Raw genomic sequence first — 26126 nt, forward strand, 5'->3', positions numbered from 1 at the left:
GAACCTCTCACCCACACTAACAGCAAGTATTCACAGGCTAGGTGGCAAGGCTTATGAAATGCATGAAGGAAATGACACCAAGAGAGAATCCAACCCAGTGGGGGAGAAAGTGAGTACTGCTACTGTCCTTTGGAGGTTGCCTGTAGGACTAACTGTTGTCATAAGCTGTTAAGAAGATAGCAGGATGTATTGCAAATAGTGCATTATAGAGCACTTTGTGACTTTGATGGAAGGTCTTGGCAGGTGTGCACATGCACAAAAGAGGGTATGCAGTTAGTGCCTCTGATAGTGAGGAGGGGTGAAATAGAATTGTCTTTGCAGAACTTGATAATGAATTTATTCCTTTAAAACAGAGCTACATTTGCAAGCATTTGAGCCTTTACAAAATACAGCTTCAAGAGCACTTTCCATGGCTGTATATTATACTGTTAATAAACACCTTCACTTGTTATTGTTATTGTAGCATAACTGTAGATGCAGATGTATTAAATGCCCTTTTCAGCACTGGAAACAAGCTATTGGCAGCTTTTCACAATATTACATTTGACAATGATTAAACATGGGCCACCGGCCACCAGAGATTTAAGAGTTGCCAAAAATGAAGTGCACATTTATATGTGGGCAAAAATCTAAAGCTATATGATTAACATCATATAACATACTGTATAACATATAACATCTTTTTAATATCAGTCAAATGTCTGCACTGCAAGACCAGTAAACATCAAAAAGGGGGAAAAGATTAGCGTTCTAACTTTATATACACTACCCAAATAAAGAGAATGAGCCAGAGAATAAGGAAGAAAATAAGAAGGAGAGGGAGAGGGGATGTCTCTTGTTTCTTGATTTCTCACTAAGGAAGGGATTTGAGGACAGCATTCACCTCTTCTGCTACTGCAGTCAATGCAAATTCAAACTGCTCCTGAGACAGAGAAAAGAGTGGTTAGAATGACTATGTATGATGTTGTATGTATGCCTTTGCGTGCATGGGTACCTTGGTTTGAACCATGCCAGGTCTCTGATCTCTTAGATGTTCCAGTGTAGCAGCAATATCAATCTCTTTAGCACCTACAAAGAAACAGAGAGATCAAATGCATATCAACATACACCTCACTTCAATGGCTAGGACCTGGGTACTGTGATGTGCTGCTGTATTCAGCACACACATGCACACACACACCTCAAACAAGACAACGTGGTCATTAATTAAAAAATATATACGTATATCTCTCTACAATGCTGAGAACACATAGTAAAACAAGAGATACAAAATCCATTTGGAATAGGTTCCTTCATAAAAAGGTGGTAAGCCTCATGTTGTGGGGAGAGATATTTCTCCTATATCATTGTGGAGAGAGATAGTACCACCCAATCTCCCACATTATTACATGGTAAAGAGACTTAATCTATCCTGCTACTATGTACACGTAATCTATCTTGTTATTATGTATAGGAAAGCACTACACAAGGCAGCACAAGTTTCTCAAACATTATGCCAGCATTTCCATCTACATCCAAGTGCAAGTGTAACCTAGTACGTTTAAGATAGATATTGATAGGTAGATGTATTTTATTGAACTGCTGAAATTTAAGCGATAAACCTTGTCTTTATAATAAAAATATATATATATAATCTAAGGGCCCGTTTACACGAGGACGCTGTCGGGTAAAAACGACTAAATATTTTATCAGAAGTGCCTTTCGTTTACACGGGGACGGCGTTTCCGAGGCTGAAAAACGGATAAAATTGAAAACGCCTTCCAGAGTGGATAAGTTTAAAAACGGCCCCCATTGCGTATCCGTCTAAACTACCCAATATGCGAAACTCTGCTCGGATCTGCTCACGTCGGGTACGCGTTTACGTCATACATGTGTCATATACTGTACATGCCAGCCCGGGAAGTAAGAAAGTAAGTGGGGGTGTCGTGGCTCAGATGGCTAAGGCATCATACCATAAAATCCGGGGACCCAGGTTCGGTTCCGACCCGAGGTCATTTCTCGATCCCTCCCTGTCTCTTTCTCCCACTCATTTCCTGTCTCTCTACACTGTCCTATCCAAAAAAAAAAAGTAAGTGCATGTCTGATTACACCCGATCCAACAGACCTTCAAGCTGCTCTGTGTTTTAATGCAGTAGATGTGTTTTCCTGCTCACCCGCCCGGCTGGAGCTCCTCAGTTTGGTGTCGCCAAGTTACACACGCACGCGTGTGCGTGCACGCGCGCGCCGCCTATTCAAGCCGCTCGTGAAACCATAAACCCGAGACTGAAAACAAAACTAGCAGCCGAACGGGTTTATTTTGCTGAGATGGACACTGCCTTTTCTCTTCTTCACCGAAACAAGAGTGAGTGTTACTTAATAAAGGCAGATTAAAAGAGTTTCGGTTTGCTCCTGCTCCTCCCTCGAGCACTACAGTACCTCAGCCGGACCGGTGTTCTGTAAAGTTATCCTAGCAAGTTCTCATACAGACCGTTTTATTATTTAAAACAAGTCATTACAAATTATTTGACTCAGCCAAAGACTCGACCAATACGCACAAAACATAAAAATCGGCAAATGTGTGAAATTCTCACCGATTTTCTATCAGCCCAGCTGATCGGTGGGACAAAACTACTGTTGAATTTTCCTACCCTCCTGGATTTCGCGCATGCGTAGTAGGCTTGGTAGGATAACTTGACAGAACAGCGGTGCAGATCAGACAAGACAGAAGACGTTGCGCATGCGTGCAGACATAGCGGAGACATTTATGCGTCACCGTATAGACGCAGATTTCCTCCTTGAAAACGGTCGTGTAGACGCGGAAAAAAGTGAGAACAAAAACGGACTTTTGCGTTTTTGTTTTATACCGTCCCCGTGTAAAGTGGGCCTAATAATAGAAATAATAAACCTAGTAAATCAAGTATTAGAATACTGAGAGTCAGAGTATACCGATCTAACATTTGATTCAAAGTTCAGTCTCTGAAATCTGTTTGTCACACTTCTGGGCTCACCCTCCGTCTGCCTCAACCCTCAGGACTCCATTTCCCATAATCCCCCTCACTCACCAGCTAATATCACATGTACTCCGTTAGTCAAGTGGTTCACCTGAATTCTAATCACCATCATCTGTACCTTTTGTTTGTGTCTGTATTTATACCCCTTTGTCTGTCTTGTCCTTTGCGTAGTATTGTCTTCAATTCTCGTAAGCCTACTGAGCGTTCTTATATCGATTGTCTCTCTGTGTATGACCCTTTTTGCCTTCCGTTTTTTCCCCGTTTTGCCTAGCCCTTGTGTTTTGACAGCCCGTCTTTCTTGATTCCCGGTTTCTCAATTACTGCCTGTTTTTCTGACTACGATTTGCCTAGCCCTTGTGTTCTGATTGCTTGTATCGCTTGACTCCCGGTTTTTCGACTATTGCCTGTTCTTTGACCACGATTTGTCTAGCCCCTGTTACTGTTTTGGATTTCTCAGTTTTGACCTGGCCTGGCTTTTGTACATTGATTTTGGATTGTCCTTCTCTCATTAAAGCCTTGTTTTCATTTTACATCCACGAGTGTCTGGTTTGTCACAGTCACATCACAGAATACTGCGCCAACATGCAGATGGCGGATTACATGGAGCTACAGGTAGCAATTAGCAGCCAAGGTCAGATGCTTGGACAACACCAGCATTTTGACTCCGTGACTCAGTCCATCCATACTCTCACGCAACAGCAAGGTGAGCAGCAGAAAGCATGAGGGAAATCACCACACAACTCCAACTACTCAGCTCCCCTGGCTCTTCTGTGATTTCCAACCAAGCTGCTCCCTCCACAGCTGTTACCAGTTTGTTTGTTGTCAGCAAACCGGATAAGTTAAGTGGCATGCCTAATCAGTGTAAAGGGTTTTTGTTACAATTTCCTGTATTTTTTGCTAATTTCCCTCCGAGCTCAGACAAGGCTTGTATTTTGTAGGTACATTCCACTAAGAAACTACATTTCCCATCAGCCCACTTCCGCGTTGACCTGCGTCACTCCAGGGCGGGATCATCTACGTCATCCCCCAGGAGGGCATGAACCACAAGGACACTCCTAGCTCTCTCTCTTTCCGCCTGGACTCCAAGGAGTCTGGACACAGAGAGATTGCTCTTTTCGGGCAAACCAGATAAAGACGTCTTTTCTTTTTTCTTCCTTTCTTGCAAGATCCACGATTTAGCGCGATTTCTTCTTACCCTTGGCCAAGGTAAACTCCAGAGTCGCGCGATCTTTAAACTCAACCTGAGTTACAACCGGTTCATTCGTATTAGAAGTGACGTCACGACTGCCGTCCAAACACAGTTTTAATTTGTAATTAGGAGCGACCAGAATTCCTCCTGATTGAAGCGCTGTGCACCTTGTTTGATCAGAGACTTCTCCTCACGAACGCTGAAGTTCAGACCAAGAATTCTCTGTCCACGGAATCGACTCACGGAATCGACTCACGTGCTCTACAACGGCGAATATCTCTTCATATCTGGCTAAAGAATATTGAGTAAGGTTTTGGCATTTGGGCATAATAAAGATCAGTCTTAGGAATTTAGCTTTTATTGAAATAGTGTGAATTTAAACCCAGGTTTATTGTTACACTGTTAAAATGTGTTGATTTATTTTGTTCTATGTTCTCTCAATTGTTTTTAATAGATAGGCTGTGCATGCTTTTCTTTACTACTAACATATTTAGTTCTCTTATTATACATCTTGACCGCATCAAGATTTCAGTGAATTTGATAATGTTATAAAGTAGGTGGAATTCCTTTGTCTCAAGGCAAAACACGAGGGAACTCCCCTTCCCCCCAACACCTCAGATAACATTCCAAACTTTATAGCCCCCCTCACACACACACACACACATACACACACACACACACACACACACACACACACACACACACACACACACAACTCTGGCTCTCCCTTTCACAGATAACATTCCAAACTTTATAGTCTCTCTCACACATACACACACATATATATATATATATATATATATATATATATATATATATATATATATATATATATATATACACACACACCTCCCTGTATATATTTAATCTGCTATTATTCATTTTTTATCTTTGTTATAATAAATTCATTTATTGAACAAACTGTGTTTTATTTGTGTTCCAATAAATATCTGAAGTCCCCAATCTCTCAAAGAATTCAAAAAGGTGCATGTAAGTTATGTAATATGGTAAGTGATCAATAATAATTTGGAATATACCATAATTTAGCTGTGTGGTAATTTATTATTAAGCACCAAGATTAATGGTATGATTCACTTTGAATGATTCACTGATTCGATTCACTTGAGTGATTCACTTCAAACGATTCAAATGAGACTGATTCATTTTAATTATTAACCTTCAAATTTAATGAGACTGATTTAATGAGATCACTTAATAATTACCAAATGCACCTACAGTTAAATTGGTGCCCCGTGTGAGGCGATTGGTTTGTTGACTTCTTGAATATTGTTGCAACAACAAATAAACTACCAGTTTGATTCATCAGCTGCTAAGGTATATTCCCAGGTGTGTTAAAACGGTTAACAGTAGCGTGATAACCATATCACCAATACTCATAACCTATTCATAACTTAGGATAAGAGAGCATTTACAAACAAACCTTAATTAATTAATTACATAGTTAATGTTAATTAATAACAATTAATTAATAATTAACTAATTGATTAATTACTTATCTAGTATCCAGCCTAAGCCAAATGGCATCCCCTCGTGTCTCAAAATTTGAAGACAACACTCAAGACGTGTCTTTCCTCGAGGTCATCGCAGACCTCATTCACTGCTCTGCCTCCGAAAAGGCAAACATTAGGAACACGAGTAAGAGTGAATGCCAAAACAACATAGATAACTCGAATGAACATATGAGAGATCCAACAGAAACAACTATTAGTGTCCAAGCGGCACTAGGTAAGCTATTCCTGTCATACTTCTGAGATGCTGATTCAGAAATCAGACACCTCCGCGGAGAGGTTGAAAGGCTGACCACCAGCAACGCCGAGCTGGCAGCCAATAATAATGATTTACATAGGGAGTGTGAGCTCTTGAAGACCTCCCTTGATGATTGCGCCGAACGGCTAGAGAAAGCCGAAATGGCTGCCAAGAGGGCTGCCGAGGAGCAGACCCCCCAGGAAGAGCGCGAGGGGCGTGAAAGACCCCCGACAATACGCCAAAGTTCAGAGCGGGAAGAGGCGTCCGAACCGGACACCGTAGATGATCTGGTCAAGAACCAGACACCCTGCCAAACTCCAACTCGCTACATGACTTCGTCATTTAGCCAGGGTGGAGCTGTACTGTGCTCATCCCGAGCCTAGGACCATAGCACACCCAGGTCAGTGTGCTACAGTATCCCTGATCAATCTTCGGATGAATCAGGCTATGAATCTAGTGCGAAACGGGAGCAACACCAGAGTAGCTTAGATAGTGAGTGCTCAGAAGAGCCAAGAAGGTTGCACAAGGACATGCACCAAACCCTTCACTTAAGGCAAATTGACCTACTTGCCAAAGATGTCGAACAATTCGATCCCGACAATCAAAGAACAAATGTAAATGATTATTTGCGAGAAATTGACCGATGCCTGACGGACCTGCCGAATGCCACAATGCGAGAAAAACTCAAACTAATCTGGAAGACCTCCAGTAGCAGCGTTTGTGCCCTTTTAGAGACACTACCCCCAAACATTCGCGATAGTTACTCGAAACTTCGCAATTACATGAGGGAAGAATATGCACCATACACGGATGAAACCTCCGCGACATTGTGTGTTATACAAATCAAACAAAAACGGTCTGAGGCGCCTCATGAATATTATAGACGGCTACGTACTGCCTATTTCCAGGGTAGTAGCGCACCAGGCTTGGAAGAAGATAGAGGTTTCAAATCTCTCTTCTTGCATAACCTCCACCCAAGTGTGCGGACTCAAGTCACACTGACGTGTCGACGAGGTCGCTATTCGATGAGGGAAACTAGGCAACTAGCCCAAATGACCTGGGAGACCATTGTCAAAACTGCAAACGGAAACAATGATGAACCCAGAGTCCTTAGGCTCCAGGATGCAGACGAGCCCCCGCTAGCCTTAGAAGGAGGTGAAGCTCCAAAAGGGGGACCCCCCCGGAGAAATCCCGGTCCGAACCGCCCCTTGCCGAGCCATCACCAGCGTGAATGGAAAAATCGGCAAAGTAAGGCTAGGAGGGACCGAGGGCAAGTCCACAGTGACTGTGGCAACCACCCATCACATGAAAAGGGTCACAAGGAACAAAACGGTTGGCAGCAAGACCGTCATCCCCGCTCTGGCCAGAAACGGCAGGAGCGTTCCGACCGTAGCTCTAAACGTAAGAGTAGAGATGACCGACACAGTGACTCAGACCAACCTGGTAAGATCCACTCAGAGCTGGACTCTTTGAAAGCCCAGTTGGCTGAGATTGAAGAACCGTTACAAAAGAGGTCAGACCCCTCAACAGATAAGATAAAAGAGCCCAAGAAAAATGACAAGCTATTCGCTGGCATGACTAGGCCAGGAACCACGGGTATATCTCGTAAAAGGGGGAAAGAGATCCCTCTGAAACAGCAGACGAGGGTCAGGATGTAGGGCCCCCCCTGGTGGCTAAGGCAAACACACAAACGCGCCTCTCACGTGCGCTAAAGTCTTCACCACCATTTCTCAGACACACGGCTCTCACAAGGCGACCCAATCCCAACCAAGCCCTGCAACATAAACTTAGTCAGCTTCACACAAAACAAAACCCCACCGTCATTGGATCCCACAAAAGATGCACAAACCCGTTGCGACGAGATTAGTGCGAACACCGATCAACCAAGCGCCACGCGAGATCAAATTTCCGATGAACTTCAGTTCATGTCTTTGCACACCGAGTCTGGTGTCGAAACACCTGACATCGCGACTCCCCCTAGTGGCCACAATTCTTTGAAAAACCTCCCTCTATCCATCGACTCAGACACAGGCACCCATTTCACTGCTGGTGTAATGGCTGCGCTGTGGAACATGTTAGGTGTTGAGGCGAAATTCCATATCACGTACCACCCTCAATTCTCTGGTCAGGCTGAACGAGCCATTCAAACCATTGTGAGCATGCTGCGAAAGTATGTCACAAACCATGGTAAAATTTGGGATGTGAAACTTCCCTTGGTGCTAAGGGCCATTCGGTCCACCCCTCAGTGCGCCACTGAAGTCACACCCTTTGGGATGATGACTGGGCGAGAGACGGTTCTCCCCCCGCATCTCCTATACAAACCAGAGGCCATGAGCGTCGCAATTGCATATACCGCACATCAACATGTCGCCAACCTACGACGCCACCTACAGTCAACCTTTACAGGTGCCCAAAAGAATCTCGATTCGAGAGTAGAAGGACACAAGGCCTACTATGCCTGAATCTCAGAGAAGTTCCTACCACCCTGGTCGAGACCTTTCGATCGTGGGAAAACCGTTCCCCATCGCGTATCACATTAGGACATCCAGACCTAATCAAACACTCTCATATCGATGGGTCCATAATAATTGAATCAATCCTTTTGAACAGTCCTCACTCCAAAAGGGGGTGGACAATAGCTAGGCCCAGCCTGTCCACCTAGCTTGTACGCATCACTCACCCATAAGCATACACAACATTCCCAGTCAGACCTAACAACCCAATAAAGTAATAACCCTTCGGTATAACATGGTAGAGAAAATACTAAAATCCGCTATTATTACTAGTGTGTATTCATCGCAAATACACCTGGCATATAGTCTTGGCAGTGCTATCCTCATTTTTGTGAATCCACAAGACTTAGAGATGTGCACCTCCACTAAAGACATCCACTGGGTCTGCCCAGGCAACCCATACATACCACTACATGCCAAGCTGGATAGATGGTCTGCGTCCCTGACAGCTTTAGCAGCAGTAGCGCACGCTTTCTGGCCAGACCACCCACTGCTATCACCTTCCCAGAAGATTCGGTTTGCCAACCCAAACACTAATACTTCTTTCCTTCCTTCATTTCTTTTCTTGTTTTTTTTGCATAAGAAATTAAACACTACATGTTTCATGTTCAATGTTTAATTTTTTCTTTTAGATGTGATTTTGACCTAGTTAGCTAGAGTGATTATATGCCCAAAATGCCTATAGTGAGTATATGCCCAAAATGCCTCTGCCTCCAACTGTCTTACTGGAACTCATGAGTTTACACAGTTTTCGCAGGACACCATGGACTGTGCAGAGCAAGGCTTCTTCAAGGACTATGGACATGTGGACTGTACGGTACTGTGCTCTCAGTGCTATGACTCCATCATACCCCTGAGACCAAAAGGGGGACTGTAAGTACATTCCACTAAGAAACTACATTTCCCATCAGCCCACTTCTGCGTTGACCTGCGTCACGCCGGGGCGGGATCATCTACGTCATCCCCCAGGAGGGCATGAACCACAAGGACACTCCTAGCTCTCTCTCTCTTTCCGCCTGGACTCCAAGGAGTCTGGACACAGAGAGATTGCTCTTTTCGGGCAAACCAGATAAAGACGTCTTTTCTTTTTTCTTCCTTTCTTGCAAGATCCACGATTTAGCGCGATTTCTTTCTTACCCTTGGCCAAGGTAAACTCCAGAGTCGTGCGATCTTTAAACTCAACCTGAGTTACAACCGGTTCATTCGTATTAGAAGTGACGTCACGACTGCCGCCCAAACACAGTTTTAATTTGTAATTAGGAGCGACCAGAATTCCTCCTGATTGAAGCGCTGTGCACCTTGTTTGATCAGAGACTTCTCCTCACGAACGCTGAAGTTCGGACCAAGAATTCTCTGTCCACGGAATCGACTCACGGAATCGACTCACGTGCTCTACAACGGCGAATATCTCTTCATATCTGGCTAAAGAATATTGAGTAAGGTTTTGGCATTTGGGCATAATAAAGATCAGTCTTAGGAATTTAGCTTTTATTGAAATAGTGTGAATTTAAACCCAGGTTTATTGTTACACTGTTAAAATGTGTTGATTTATTTTGTTCTATGTTCTCTCAATTGTTTTTAATAGATAGGCTGTGCATGCTTTTCTTTACTACTAACATATTTAGTTCTCTTATTATACATCTTGACCGCATCAAGATTTCAGTGAATTTGATAATGCTATAAAGTAGGTGGAATTCCTTTGTCTCAAGGCAAAACACGAGGGGACTCCCCTTCCCCCCAACACTTCAGATAACATTCCAAACTTTATAGCCCCCCTCACACACACACACACACACACACACACACACACACACACACACACACACACCCTGGCTCTCCCTTTCACAGATAACATTCCAAACTTTATAGTCTCTCTCACACACACACACACATATATATATATATATATATATATATATATATATATATATATATATATATATATATATATACACACACCTCCCTGTATATATTTAATCTGCTATTATTCATTTTTTATCTTTGTTATAATAAATTCATTTATTGAACAAACTGTGTTTTATTTGTGTTCCAATAAATATCTGAAGTCCCCAATCTCTCAAAGAATTCAAAAAGGTGCATATAAGTTATGTAATATGGTAAGTGATCAATAATAATTTGGAATATACCATAATTTAGCTGTTTGGTAATTTATTATTAAGCACCAGGATTAATGGTATGATTCACTTTGAATGATTCACTGATTCGATTCACTTGAGTGATTCACTTCAAACGATTCAAATGAGACTGATTCATTTTAATTATTAACCTTCAAATTTAATGAGACTGATTTAATGAGATCACTTAATAATTACCAAATGCACCTACAATTTCTTTTGTGCTATCTCGTCTTACAGGCAAAGCATTAGATTGGGTTATCGTAGTTTGGCCCACAGTCCAATCCAACACTTATGATCACTTCGTTAGAGAATTTAAAGCAGTTTTTGATCATGCCAATGAAGGCCGTTCTCAAGGGGAACTACTCACCCGACTACGTCAGGGTAATCGCTCAGGTTCTGGTTACGCTTTGGAATTTCGCACTCTTGCGGCTGGGAGTGGTTGGAATGAGCCTGCATTATTAGTGACATTTTGCAACAGACTGAACTCTGACATCCTAGCTGAAATGGCTTGTAAGGACGACAGTCTTTCACTAGAAAAGCTGATTTCATTGGCCATTCACGTAGACCAACTGAAACACAGGAGAGGTCCATGTAAATCTCCTACGGCTCCATCTGCTGCACTGACCCCTCGCTGCTCATATCCACCAATGACCCGGACTCGTGAGGATCCAGAATACCCGGAACCTATGCAGTGTGATGCAGTTCATTTGTCTGTGGAAGAAAGGCACCGATGTCTCCATGATGGTTTGTGTCTCTATTGAGGAACTGTCGGTCACGTTCTACATGACTGTCAAATCTGTCGACACAAAACTCCGGCGCCAACCCCGGGAAAGCGCATGGAGTCTACTCCACACGCTAATGTGGTGAGTACACCCACTAGGGGGTTGGTCTCAAAGTCCTTTCTCCTACCCGTGACAGTTAACTGCCTGCAGTCTATTTCTGTGTTTTCAGCGTGAATTGATTCTGGAGCTGAAGGGGACTTTATTCACGCTGAGCTGGTGGAGCAACTCCAGATTCCTGTGGAGCCACTGGAAACACCGCTGAGACTGACTGTTGTTGATGGGGATCCTGTTGGAGAGGGACTTGTTAACCGGCTCACAAAACCTATCAGTGTGACTGTCAGTGCTCTATATTCAGAGGAGATTTGTTTCTTTGTATTAAATTCTTCTGAGTATGCTATCATTTTAGGTTTTCCTTGGCTTAGAAAACATAACCCAGTGATATCTTGGTCTGATAAAGAAATATTCTCTTGGTCTTGTTACTGTTATGACACTTGTCTAGCATTCCCCACAGTTGTGGTATCATCAACTACTATTGAAAGCCCTAATGTCACAGTCTCCATTACCCCCGAATACAGCGATCTGCTAGAGGTGTTTAATAAGAAAATTGCTACTAAACATCCTCTTCACAAAGAATATGACTCCTTGAGTTGATAGACAATGCTATTCCACCTAAATCTAGAATGTATCCACTCAATCAGAGGAGAAAGCTGTGGAGGAGTATATTCAGGAGGTTTTAGAGCAGGGTTTCATCCATCCTTCTACATGTCCCACAGCTGCAGGGTTCTTTTTTGTCAATAAGAAGGATGGGGGGCTTTGGCCCTGCATTGATTATCATGGGCTTAATCAAATCACTAAACCCTATTCTTACCCTTTACCTTTGGTTCCCATAGCACTAGAACAACGTCATGGAGCATCCATTTTCACAAAAACTTGACTTAAGAAGCACATACAATTTAATCCGCATAAAGGAAGGTGATGAATGGAAAACTGCATTCCTTACCACGAGGGGGCACTATGAGTACTTAGTAATGCCCTTTGGGTTGCAAAATGCTCCGTCTGTATTCCAAGCATTCATAAACGATGTTTTCAGGGTCATTATGTTATTGTCTGCACTGATGAGACCCTGATTTATTCCCCCAATCTCGAAACTCATGTTTGACATGTTTGTTCTGTCCTTACGCGTGTGCTTGACAATCAGTTATATGGCAAAGGAGAGACGTGTGAATTTCATCTCCCTTCTACTTTGTTCCGAGGTTATGTCATCAGTCTGGAGGGTGTTGTGATGGATGACTGGAAGGTAGCTAACTGGCCCATCCCCACTTCCATAAAGGAACTTCAGCGATTTCTTGGGTTCGTTAATTTCTATTGCTGATTTATTCATAATTTCAGTAGCATAGCAGCCTTATTGATGAAACCCTGGATGGATGAAACCCTGCTCTAAAACCTCCTGAATATACTCCTCCATAGCTTTCTCCTCTGATTGAGTGAGTAGCCTTACCACCTTATTGAAGGGAAATGCCAGAAAACTATCATGGAACCCCAAGGCACAGGAAGCGTTCAAAACCCTCAAGGTAGCTTTCACCTCAGCTCCTGTTCTGAAGCATCCCTATTCCACACAGCCTTTCGTAGCAGAAGTGGACACCTCTGAGGTAGGCACTGGAGCTGTGTTGTCCCAGCGCATCAGTGATCCCTGTAAATTACATCTGATAGCCTTCTACTCCCATAAATTAACCCCTGCTAAACGCAATTATGGTATAGAAGATAGAAAATTGCTGGCCATGAAGCTAGCTTTTGAGGAATGGTGCCATTGGCTAGAGGGAGCTACACATCCATTCCTAGTTTTAACAGATCACAAAAACCTTGAATATTTACGGTCAGTTAAATGGCTTAACTCCCGTCAGGCCCGGTGTTCCTTATTTTTCTCACTATTTAATTTTTCCATTACTTATTGTCCCAGTTCCCATAATACTAAAGCAGATGCCCTTTCACATATATATCTCAGTCCCGAGAACCAGAGACCAGAACAAAGAACCAGAGACCAGAGGTTTAAGCTGTGAGACGTGGAAAGTGGGGTGAATACGTTGCATGGTGAATGGTAATGCCAGTCTGACGGAACATGGATTGATTACCTTGCTGATGAGGAAGGGTCCTAGATATCTGGGGGCCAGCTTACAGGAGATGGTTCTGAATGGCAGATGGCGCGTGGAGAGCATGACATGCTGCCCCACCCAGTAGGTGGGTGCCTTAGAGCGGCGTTTGTCGGCCTGCCTCTTGGATGCTAGGGCAGAGCAAATGAGTCTTCTCCGCAGTGTTGTATAGTAATGAAGTAAAAATACTTCACTACTGTACTTAAGTACATTTTGGGAGATTTTGTACTTTACTTGAGTTTTCAAATTTTTGAGAACTTTCACTTTTACTTCACTATATTTTTTAACTTAATTGCATACTTTTACTCCGATACATTTTCAAAGAGCTGTTTAGTTACTCGTTACAAAAAAAGAAAGAAAAAAAAACGTGTTTTGACCCCACTGACTGCAACGAAGTCAGGACATGCCTGGGCTTGTTCACCACTTGCGCATGACAACCAATAGGCTGCACCTGTTGGCTTCACGCAGTAAGCAGAAAGCTAGCTTCGCAATCAACAGCCCTGATGGAAGAGGAGACGGAAACAGCAGCTACTTCGGCTACAAATGAAGAGGAACCTGATGATGAGCACCCCTGGCCGTACTATTTTATTTTTCAAAAAAAGGTTTCAAACTGTGGTCACCCTCTTCGGATGCCAGATAAGCTTCAGTTTTCTCGAAATTACTTTTTTCTTTTGATTATTATGACAGCAATTGGTCATGTATACACCTCCATAGTTTATAAAGTGCAATAACAGTAGCAGCTTTTTTTTATGTTTTTTTTCTTAATGGTGTGATGTATGCCTAATTTTCAGTACTTTCTCTTAGTTTAAAAAACAAAGGAAAAAAATGAGAAAAAAGTGTCAAAACTGTGGTCTCCATCTTCAGATGCCAGATAGGCAGCTTCATTTTTCTCCCAATTTATTTTTTTCTTGTTTATAATGGTTGTATGTGCACCTCTATTTTCAGCAGTGTAATTGCTTGTCATGAACCATTGGTGACAAATTACCTTCAGTTTACCAAAATATTAAAAATATTACAAATTCAGATTGCCTTTGCTTGTTTACTTTTACATGTACTTTTAATTACATTACTTGAGTACATTTATTTTTGTATTACTTGTCATACTTAAGTGCAAGAAATGTTAGATACTTTAAGACTTTAACTCAAGTAACATTTCAGTCAGTGACTTTGACTTTTACCAAGGTCATTTTTTTGAAGGGTACCAATACTTTTACTTGAGTGTGATTTCCCAGTACTTTATACAACACTGCTTCTCCGGGCCAATGCCCATGTCCTCCTGCAGCAGCGTATGAAGGTCTGGGCTGAGGGTACAGCAACCTCCTCCTCTTGGTTGGGGAAGAGTGGTGGTTGGTAACCTAGCACTGGAAGTCCCAGACAGGGGCCATTTGGCCTTTTTACCTAGAAAACCCACAAGAGGGCCAATTGGCCCCAAGTCCTCCCTGTAGACATTCATTTTGTTATGGAAATGTGGCTGTTAGTTACCTTACAGCTTAGAAATGAAATCTTACAATGCCTGTTGAATGTTGAATCTCTGCATCTTCATTCCTTGGAGAGGAGCTTCTTTCACCACAAAATTCTTGAGGGAACTGAAGCGATAGTCCATGTGCACTGAGGTATTTATCCATCAAACAATTGTCTGGTTGCAGTCACATGAGTCGTTATGGTCACATGGGACATTCACATGTTCACATTTTAGAATAGAATGTGTTTTTATTCCTCATTCTCACATTCACACAGAAGCTGTTGAATGTTGAATCTCTGCATCTTCGTTCCTTGGAGAGGAGCTTCTTTCACCACAAAATTCTTGAGGGAACTGAAGCGATAGTCCATGTGCACTGAGGTATTTATCCATCAAACAATTGTCTTGTTGCAGTCACATGAGTCGTTATGGTCACATGGGACATTCACATGTTCACATTTTAGAATAGAATGTGTTTTTATTCCTCATTCTCACATTCACACAGAAGTAGCCACCATGACTTCACCACTGAAGTGTGAAGTGTGTGAAATGTGACCTCCTCACCCCACAAACTGCCACTAACAGCCTCATTACCATAACAAAATGAGTGATTAGTGTATTGGGGAAAAGCGGTCGGGCCAAATGGCCCCTATGTGGGTCTTCTAGGTAGACAGAAAAATGCTGGGACTTCTGGTGCTAGGGAACACTGGAAGGGTGAGAGACCTGTGGCAGATGAAGGGAGAGTGTTGTGAGCATACTCAACCCAAGGTAAATACTTACTCCAAGAACCAGCATCCCTGGACGCCATGCACCTGAGTGCCACCTCCAAATCCTGATTGGCCCGTTCCACCTGGCCGTTGGTTTGAGGATGAAAACCTGAGAAGAGACTATAGGTTGCCCCAATGAGTTTGCAGAAGACCCTCCAGAACTGCGCAGTGAACTGAGGACCCCGGTCGGAGACGATGTCAGTGGGGAGTCCGTGTAGACGGAAAATGTTAAGGATGAGTAATTCGGTGGTTTCTTTAGCTGTGGGAAGCTTGGGCAGAGGGATGAAATGGACTGTCTTGGAGAAACGGTCAATAACTGTGAGGATGCATGTGTTGCCACCTGAGTTGGGGAGTCCTGTGACGAAGTCCAGGGTGATGTGAGACCAGGGTCGGTAAAGAGTCGGGAGCAGTCTTAGCAAGCTGGCAGGGGGTCGATTGGCTGTCTTGTTCCGGGCACATGTGTCGCAGGCTGCCACAAACTCCTGGACATCTTCCTTGATGGAGGGCCACCAGAAGCACTGTTGGATGAGCGCCAGGGTTCGAGCAGCTCCCAGGTGACAAGCCAACTTGGACCCATGACCCCACTGCAGCACCTGGGTTCGCACAGAACAGGGAACAAACAGATGGTTAGGTGGTATGTTGTTTGAGTTACCTTCTCTGGGGTCTTGCTCCAGGGCCTTCTGCACTAATGTCTCTACCTCAAGTAGGGCGGCCCCCACCAGACAGCTTGGAGGGAGGATTGTTTTGGGCATACTAGACTCCTCCTGATGGGCAGAGAATATCCTGGACAGGGCGTCGGGTTTACCGTTCTTGGAGCCTGGGCGGTACGAGAGCGTGAATTGGAACCGGGAGAAGAAGAGAAACCATTGGGCTTGCCGTGAATTAAGGTATTTGGCAGACTTGAGGTATTCTAGGTTTTTGTGGTTAGTCCAGACAAGGAAGGGGAGCTCCGACCCCTTGAGCCAGTGCCTCCACTTCTCCAAGGCTAGCTTGACCTCTCTGTCACCAATGTTGTAATTTCATTCAGCAGGGGACAGCTGGTGAGAGAAGAAGGAGCGGGGGGTGGACCTTGTTATCATTGACCCTCTGGGAGAGAATGGCTCTGACCCTGGACTCGGAAGCGTCGACCTCCACGATGAACTGTTTGGTCGGATCAGGTATGGTGAGAATGGGTGCTGTGGTGAACTTGCACTTGAGCATGGAGAAGGCTTTCTCTGCTTCCTCCTCCCATTTGAACGGGGTCTTAATCGAGGTTAATGCCATGAGAGGTCCGGCCACCGTGCTGAAGTCACAGATGAGGCACCTGAAGAAATTGGTGAAGCTCAGGAAACGCTGGAACTCTCATCATGAGGATGGGGTAGGCCAGTCAGCGACTGCCTCAAGCTTGAGGGGGTCCATCTGGATCCTAGCCGGGGAGATGATGAACCCCAGAAATGACACAGAGCTCTGGTGGAATTCGCTCTTCTCCGCCTTGACAAACAATTTATTCTCTAGCAGGCATGGGAGGATCTGCCGGACGTGGCCCCAGTGTTCCTCCAGGGAGCGAGAGAAGATCAGGATGTCATCCAGGTACACAAAGATGAAGATGTTAAGAAAATCCCTTAAGACATCAGTGATGAGTGCCTGGAAGACTGCAGGCGCGTTGATCAGGCTGAAAGGGACCATGAGGTACTCGTAGTGGCCCGTGGTGGTGTTAAAGGCCGTCTTGCACTTGTCCCCCTCCCTGATCCTCACGAGATGGTAGGCATTGTGTAAATCCAACTTAGTAAATATCTTGGCTCCCTGAAGCAGTTCAAAGGCCATGGTCATGAGCAGTAGTGGGTAGCGGTTCTTGACCGTGATGGCTTTGAGACCTCGATAGTCAATGCAGGGGCAGAGCAACTTGTCCTTCTTTTCCACGAAGAAGAATCCTGCCCCTGCTGGGGAGGAGGAAGGGCGGATGATCCCAGCTGCCAGAGACTCAGAGATGTACTTCTCCATGGCTTGCCTTTCGACAGGAGAGAGAGTAGAGTTGCCCTTTGGGTGGCACCGTCCCGGGCAGGAGGTCGATTCCACAGTCATAGGGTCTGTGAGGAGGGAGGGACACTGCTTGGGTCTTGCTGAACACGAGTCTTAAGTCCAGATATTCCGGAGGCACGTGAGAGAGGTCGGGAAACTCGCTGGCTGAAGGCTGCAGTGGTTTGGTGGGAGGCAGAGCGGAGTTCAGGCAGGAAGCTAGGCAGGAATGGCTCCAGCCTAGGATGGTGTTGTCGGCCCAGTTAAGGTGGGGGTTGTGCTGCGTTAACCAGGGTAATCCTAGGATGATGGGTACATGGGGGTCGTTCATGACGTGGAGTTGGATGATTTCTGAGTGGTTACCGGAAATCCTCAGGGTGCGTGGGGTGGTAAGGTGGGTGATGGTGGTCAAGCCAGTGCCATTGAGTGTCAGGACAGTGAGATGTCGAGGGCGTGTAGCGGGATTCTCAGACGCTTGGCGGTGGTGGAGCAGATCAGGTTCCTGTCCGCCCTGAGTCGACGAGGGCATGGAGATGGTGATGCTGGTTGTCATGGATGATGATGACAGGAAGTAACGGATGATCAGCGGGGGGCTGGTCCGAGCGTTGCCCACCAAGGCCCCTCTATTCACTGGTGGGCTCATCCTTTTAGCAGGCAGGCTCGGCAGATGCGTCCTCGTTGACCGCAGTAGAAGCAGGCCCCTGTGCTCCACCGGCATTGTCGTTCCTCTGCTGACACCCATACCCGGTCTACCTGCATGGGTTCGACGGATGAGGCGGGAGGTGGAGAGGAGGTGAAGCTGGGGTGGGTCTTCTCTCTTCTCCGTTGCTGGATCCGGGCGTCGATGCGGTTGGTGAGGTCCATGAGACTGAAGAGGTTCGACGGCAGGTCCCACGATACCAGCTCATCCTTAATGGTGTTGGACAAGCCATGCAGGAGCGTGTCAACCAGGGAGCTCTCGTTCCAACTGCATGATGCCACCAACGTCCAGAACTCGATGCTGTAGTCCGAGGTAGACCGGGACCCCTGCCGCAGCTCCATGACCCTAGCTGCCTCCCAGCTGGACAGAGAACGGTCAAATGTTCGCCTCATCTGTTCGGAGAAATCTTTGAAACAGGAGCAAAAGGGAGCGTCAGCGTCCCAGACCACTGTCCCCTACTCCCTGGCCTTGCCAGTGAGGAGCGTGATGATATATGCCACCCAGGAGCATTCTTTGGGGAAGGTCAGAGGTTGCAGCTCCATGATCAATGAGCATTGAGATAAGAACGATCTGCAACTACCTGGCTCTCCATCATAGGGCTGAGGCGCTGGGAGTCTCGGCTCGCGGAGAAAAGCAGTGGCAGGAGCTGAAGTTGGAGACGGCTGGGCAGGGGTAGGCACGGCTTGATAGTGCTGCATCTGTGTGGTGAGGAGGTTGAGTGAGTTGGACAGGGTGGCGAGGTTCTGGGTAATCTGTTGGAGGTCTTGCTGGTGGGTCCTGAGGAGAGTCCCTTGTTGCTGGATGGCCGTTCTCAGATGGGTGACTTCCACTGGATCCATGTTGGCCAGAACATACTGTTGGGGTGGTGGAGGTGTGGTGAGATAAGGATCCAAAAGCAGAACACAGATAGTAATCCAATAAATAAGGTGATTTAATCCAAGGGAAAACGGGTGTGGCAAAAGGTAAACAAACAAGACAAAATACAAATGGCAAAAATAATCTGGATAAAAAGAGACAAAAAAACTTGACAAAAACACAAGACAGGCAAAGACAAAAACGCTTAGTGCAAAAAACCATGAACCAGAAAAATAGCGAGAGCAAAAAACCATGAGACACAATAGAGGCACAGAAATGGGTAGAGTAGCAAATGAGATGTTCTGGCAAAGTCAGAGTCTGAGAACGGCCTTTAAATATGCAGTGGTGAAAAACCAGGAAGTGAGTTCAGGTGAGCACTCGCTGAACAGGGAAGCAGGCAGGATGGAATTCCCATCCCAGATCCGGATCGGCGCTGACGTGGGAGAACTGTAATCTCCAGAGTGGATGTCCAGGGCGGAGCATGACAGAATTAACAGTCACTCCTGCCCCTGAATCTTGCCCTGTGGGAAGGAAGTATGTGCCTATTCAATGCAGGGAAAAATTAATTATGTGGGCCCACTCCTCTTTAATTTCTGGCCACCTGGGAGAGACACATACTCACCAGTTATTGTCTGGCAGATATTGGTGGGAGGACATGCTATTAGATATCCATAGGTTTGTCTCCTCGTGTACCACCTGGTCCAAATGCAAAACACCCAAAACTTTCCCTGCCAGTAAACTTATGCCCTTGCCTGTCCCTTCTCGTCCATGGTGACATGTAGCGGTAGACTTTGTTATTGACTTGCCCCCCCCTCACAGAACTACACAGTCATTCTGTCCATTGTTGATAGGTTCTCACGAGGAGTTAGATTTATCCCCTTTGTTAGCCTACCTACAGCCTTTCAGACAGCTGAAGCCCTTTTCAACTATGTGTTCTGTATATTTGGTATTTCTGAGGATATAGTATCAGATTGAGGGCCTCAGTTCACCTCTCATGTATGGTCAGCATTCTTTGAGAGACTGGGAGTTAACGTGAGTCTCACCTTCAGGTACCATCCCCAGTCTAATGGTCAATGCGAAAGAGTCAACCAAGAACTAGGAAAGTTTTTGAGAATTTATTGTCATGATAATCAAGCCAACTGGTCAAAATATTTGCCCTGGGCAGAAATGGCGCAAAATTTGTTGATTAGCTCTGCTATGGGTTTGACACCATTCCAATGTATGCTGGATTATCAACCCCCCTTAATGCCATGGCCTGCCATGCCCTCTGACAACCCTGCCATTGACAGTTGGATGCAACAGAGTGAGCAGGTTTAGGAACAGACACACCAGCACATCGAGAACGCTCTCCGCCGACACAAGAGACAGGTGGATCATCATAGAGCTGACACACCTACCTACCTCCCTGGGGACAGAGTGTGGCTGTCGACCTGGGACTTCAGGTTTCCTGAGGGAAGTAGAAAATTACTGCCCAAGTACATTGGGCTGTTTAAGATTCTTCAGAGAATCAATGAGGTTATTTACAAAGTAGATGTGCCTGTGCATTACCGTGTTTACAACTTGTTTCATGTATCTCTCCTGAAACCTGTTGTCTCAGGTCCACTGGATGAGGCCACACCCGATGTCGCACCCCCACCTCCAGTGTACGTGGAAGGCACCCCGGTGTATGCTGTCCATCGGTTGCTGGACTCCAGAAGGAGAGGTGGGACTCTGCAGTACCTAGTGGACTGGGAGGGCTATGGGTCCGAGGAGCATAGCTGGGTTCCTGCACAAGCCGTCCTGGACCCGGGGTTGGTGGAGGAGTTCCATCAGCGTCATCCAGAGAAGCCCGTGCCTCGGCCTAGGGGCCGTCCCAGGCTCCATGTGTCCAGCCCTCCCGGCAGTCTGCGCAACAGCAGTTCCAGAGGTCGTCTGCGGTGATGGGCCTCTGTCCAGCACTGCGGCAGTTCTGATGGCTAGCTCAGGAGTGTTCCCAGCAGCGTGGGTGATGGTCGTCATGGTCATCCTCATCCCTCGACCTCCTTGGACTGTCACGCTTCTGGGCTCACCCTCCATCTGCCTCAACCCTCAGGACTCCATTTCCCATAATCCCCCTCACTCACCAGCTAATATCACATGTACTCCGTCAGCCAATCTGGAACCACTTCATAGAAGTGGTTCACATGAATTCTAATCACCATCACCTGTATCTTTTGTTTGTGTCTGTATTTATACCCCTTTGTCTGTCTTGTCCTTTGCGCAGTATTGTCTTCACTTCTCATAAGCCTACTGAGCGTTCTTATATCGATTGTCTCTCTGTGTATGACCCTTTTTACCTTCCGTTTTTTTCCTGTTTTGCCTAGCCCTTGTGTTTTGATTGCCAGTCTCTCTTGATTCCCAGTTTCTCAATTATTGTCTGTTTTTCTGACTACGATTTGCCTAGCCCTTGTGTTCTGATTGCCCGTTTCTCTTGACTCCCGGTTTTTCGACTATTGCCTGTTCTTTGACCACGATTTGTCTAGCCCCTGTTACTGTTTTGGATTTCTCAGTTTTGACCTGGCTTGGCTTTTGTACATTGATTTTGGATTGTCCTTCTCTCATTCAAGCCTTGTTTTGATTTTACATCCGCGAGCACAGAGCCGGCCCGTGGCATAGGCAATATAGGCAAATGCTAAGGGCGCTGCATCCATCCAGGGGCGCAGAAACGGGGGGAGAAAAATTATGACTTCCACTATTCTGAAAACGAGTCAGCATTATAATGTCTTAGCCTAATTTAATTGTACAGCAAAGCATGTAATCAGGGTGCGATTTGTCAAAAAAAGCGGGGTGGGGTGGGGTGGTGGTTGTTAATCATGAAACAATAAGCGCTCAAGTGCGCATCCGCGGCTATTCTCTGTTTTGGCCATGTAATAGCCTAAGTGTTGTTGGCTAAAGAGTGTTTTTGCATAACGTAGATAACTAACATAGATCTGTTGCTTGTTTTGAATATGGCTGCACTTGGAGCAGTCTGTCGGTGTCGTTGAGCAGTCTGGGCTGAAGTAAAGGTCTTTTATGCACCGAACACGTTTCGCAGCGAGATATTCCAATGATGCCTGGCACGTTTTTTTTTTTTTAATAAAACAAAGTTGCTTTGTTGATCTGTGTTCTCATTAAAATGACAGTTTAGCAGCTCATTCAAGCAACCATGTTGCAAAGAGCTTCCTGAAGGAAAATATAATAAACGAGTTGAAAACAAGAAACAATCTCAGTGCGTCAAGACTGCAGGGAAACACAAGCACTCAGATGTGTTCTCTTTACCAGCGCCGGCAATTGCCTAGAGCGCAAAGTGTGCCCAGGGGCACCAAGGGCGACCAAAACCCCACCAAAAAGAGGGATGGAGTTATTGAATGGAGATGTTACCAAGTGCATCAGTGGTGTACAGTGTTTTCAACCACTGTGCTGCCGAACTCTAGTACCGCGGAACACTAGTGTGCCGTGAGAGATCACCAAGTGTACCGTGGAAAATTATAAAATGACTGTATATTGTAAATATTGGCAACAGCGTTTTAGTTTCAGTCAACATTTTCTATTGGTGATGTGCCTTGAGATTTTTTCATTGAAAAAAGTGCGCCCTGGCTCATGAAAGGTTGAAAACCTTTTTTTACAACACCTCTGATGCGGCTGGGGATGTAGAAATACGCGCTCCTTACCTCTGCTGTTACACTACCTGTGACAGTAGCTTCTGCTGAAAGAAGCTTTTCAAAATTAAAACTGCTGAAGACATACTTAAGGTCAACAATGAGTCAAGAACGACTGAATGGGCTTGCTCTAATGAGTATCATCCAAGAGATCTCAAGAGAAATATAATTTGATGATATTATCAAGGAATTTGCCATTAGGAAGACCAGATGAGTCCCATTGTAATGTTACTTCAATAACAAAGTACCCATAATAGCACTTTTGTTTGAAAATACAGCCCATTGATGTCCTAACAGGGTGCTTAAGTTTGCACAATTTAGAATTGTAGAATTTTTTATTCATTTAATTTGTTAATTCTTCAGAGATGACTTAACTTTTAATAGCAAAAAAGAAACTAAAAATAATTTCTTGTTTATTGTCCATGCACTACACTTTGAACAGGGTGCGGAAGAGTTTTTGCCCATTATATGGAGATATGTATTGAATTTGTGTGGTCATTTTACTTTGTGACACTTTATGTGAATAATAATAACAATAATAACAATAATGAAAAAGATAAAAATGACTTTTTGTTTATTGTCCATGCACCGTACATTGTTTAATAGTAATAGAATAGAGTGATTAGATTAAAGTGTTATTTAGATGTTATTAGAGGGGGTTTTTTTGGGGGGGGGGCAAAACTCAATCTCGCCTAGGGCAGCCAAAGACCTAGAGCCGGCCCTGCGCGAGCATCTGGTTTGTCACAGCTGCATCACACTAGTACACTAACCTTATAAATTGAAGTCATTATAAAATGAGATATTTACTTAACCAAATGAACACACATTTAACCTTCATTTATGCCGAGTGAGATATTAATTTACATAAAAGCAAAGCGTTTTCCACTACTTGTGCAGCCTTATACTTTATTTATACTCCAAGGTAACAGGTCAAAAGCAACAAGTGAGACTAAAACTGAGAGCTATTTTACTGACAAATTATTTGAATAAATTTTAAGTATTATTTATTAAGAAAGCCTGGGTAATAGTTATACTCCTTGCCATAAAGAAATATAATTTTCATTTCATTTTCATTCATTTCCACTGACAGCAGAATAACAGGAAATTGCACATACAGCTGCACAGGATTCAGGAATGCATCCTTAAATTCGTTTCTTAAGACAAGGATTTTTTAAGATGTTACCTTGACAGTTTCGGCGATAAACTTCCGCCTTCTTCAAAACAGTCACCAGATGTCGAGTGGTGACGTGCCTTATCAGCTGATGTTACTCTAAGGAAGCGTGAATGTCCCACCCAATTTGACAGGTAGTTCACGCCTCCTGCTGTCAGGTCGCTCCTCCAGGACAGCGCTCCAGGTGTGTGACAGCGCGTATGCTCCCTCATCCCGGTTCATCGTTCTCTGCGCACGCTTTCGTATCTCCACTGCCTCCAAAATCCAATGCTGGAATCTATTTTCTTCAGCGCGAATGACTCTGGCCTCTCCCCAATTCATTATATGATTTTGCCGTTTACAGTGGTCTGAAATGGCTGATTTTAAGTTTTCTTGGTGTGCTTTTTCTTTTTCGGATCTTGTGAGTCTTTTTGTTGTTTCTTTTTCACATTCTATTTGGTGTTCTTTTTTGCGAGTATGGAAGCATCTGCCCGTTTCGCCAATATAAACTTTATTACATGAACGGCAAGGGATTTCATATATGACGTTGCATTTATTGTCCAGTTGTATTTTATCTTTGGGGTGAACTAGCAGCTGCCGGAGGTTTTTGTATGGTTTGACTGGGGTGTTGATGTGGTATTTCTTCATGGATCGTTGGATGCGTTCTGTAACTCCTTTTATGTATGGTAGTGTGACAAAGCCTCGGTTTGTTTTTTCTGTGTTTTTCCTTGTTTGTTTGTTTGTTTTTTTCCTTTGTTTGTGTCTGTAATTTCCCTTTTTGAATTGCCCACGGTGGATATTGGCAGTTTTTTAAAGCCTGTTGGATGTGTTGTTCCTCCTCCTGTCTGTCTTTCTCCTCCGTGATGTTCTGTGTTCGGTCGTATAATGTTCTGATTACTGACATTTTGTGTGCGATGGGATGTTCAGATGTCCAGAGTAGATATTGGTCGGTATGTGTAGGTTTTCTGTATGTTGTGATTTTAATGTTCCCTTCTTCTGTGTGGTGTATTTTTAGATCCAGAAAAGTTATTGTCTTGTCCGTTTCCTCTTCGTGTGTGAATTTGATGTTGCCTGTCTTGTCTATGGAGTTTAGATGATCCGTGAATTGTTGTGTGTGACCTGTTTTGGTTATTTCAAGAATGTCATCAACGTATCTTTTCCAGAAGATAGGTTTGCAGTCATCCGGTGCTGTTTCTATGGCTCGGGTTTCCAGATCCTCCATAAAAAAGTTGCATAGAGTGGCAGATAGCGGGTCCCCCATTGCAAATCCCTCTTTTTGTCTGTAAATTGTGCCTCTGAATTGGAAATATGTGGAAGTGGAAATGAAATGTAATAGTTTTGTTATGTCCTGTGCTGTAAGTTTTGTACGTTTTTTCAGGGTTCTGTCTGCTTTTAACCGGTTTTCTACTATGTTGAGAGTGTTTGTGACCGGTGTTTTTGTAAAGAGGGATATGACGTCATGTGATACGAAAATTTCATCCTTTTTAATCTTGATTTCCTTTAGTTCTTTCGCCAGTTGTTTTGAGTTTTTGAAAAACACAGAAAAAACAAACCGAGGCTTTGTCACACTACCATACATAAAAGGAGTTACAGAACGCATCCAACGATCCATGAAGAAATACCACATCAACACCCCGGTCAAACCATACAAAAACCTCCGACAGCTGCTAGTTCACCCCAAAGATAAAATACAACTGGACAATAAATGCAACGTCATATATGAAATCCCTTGCCGTTCATGTAATAAAGTTTATATTGGCGAAACGGGCAGATGCTTCCATACTCGCAAAAAAGAACACCAAATAGAATGTGAAAAAGAAACAACAAAAAGACTCACAAGATCCGAAAAAGAAAAAGCACACCAAGAAAACTTAAAATCAGCCATTTCAGACCACTGTAAACGGCAAAATCATATAATGAATTGGGAAGAGGCCAGAGTCATTCGCGCTGAAGAAAATAGATTCCAGCATTGGATTTTGGAGGCAGTGGAGATACGAAAGCGTGCGCAGAGAACGATG

At 44.4% G+C, this 26126-nt stretch overlaps 1 protein-coding gene across 1 annotated transcript in view; it reads right to left on the reverse strand.

Annotated features, from left to right (window-relative positions):
• Positions 1-309: 309 nt before the first annotated feature.
• Positions 310-26126, reverse strand: part of slco5a1b (solute carrier organic anion transporter family member 5A1b) — a 136175-nt gene continuing 110358 nt past the window's right edge. Inside the window, exons 22-23 of the mRNA XM_060905291.1 lie at positions 995-1068; positions 310-922 (exon numbers count right to left, since the gene is read on the reverse strand). Coding sequence (XP_060761274.1) covers positions 854-922; positions 995-1068 — 143 coding nt within the window. The 3' untranslated portion in view covers positions 310-853. The remainder of the gene's footprint in view (positions 923-994; positions 1069-26126) is intronic.

Source organism: Neoarius graeffei, chromosome 23, assembly GCF_027579695.1.
Source record: "Neoarius graeffei isolate fNeoGra1 chromosome 23, fNeoGra1.pri, whole genome shotgun sequence".
In the NCBI taxonomy this organism is placed as follows: domain Eukaryota; kingdom Metazoa; phylum Chordata; class Actinopteri; order Siluriformes; family Ariidae; genus Neoarius; species Neoarius graeffei.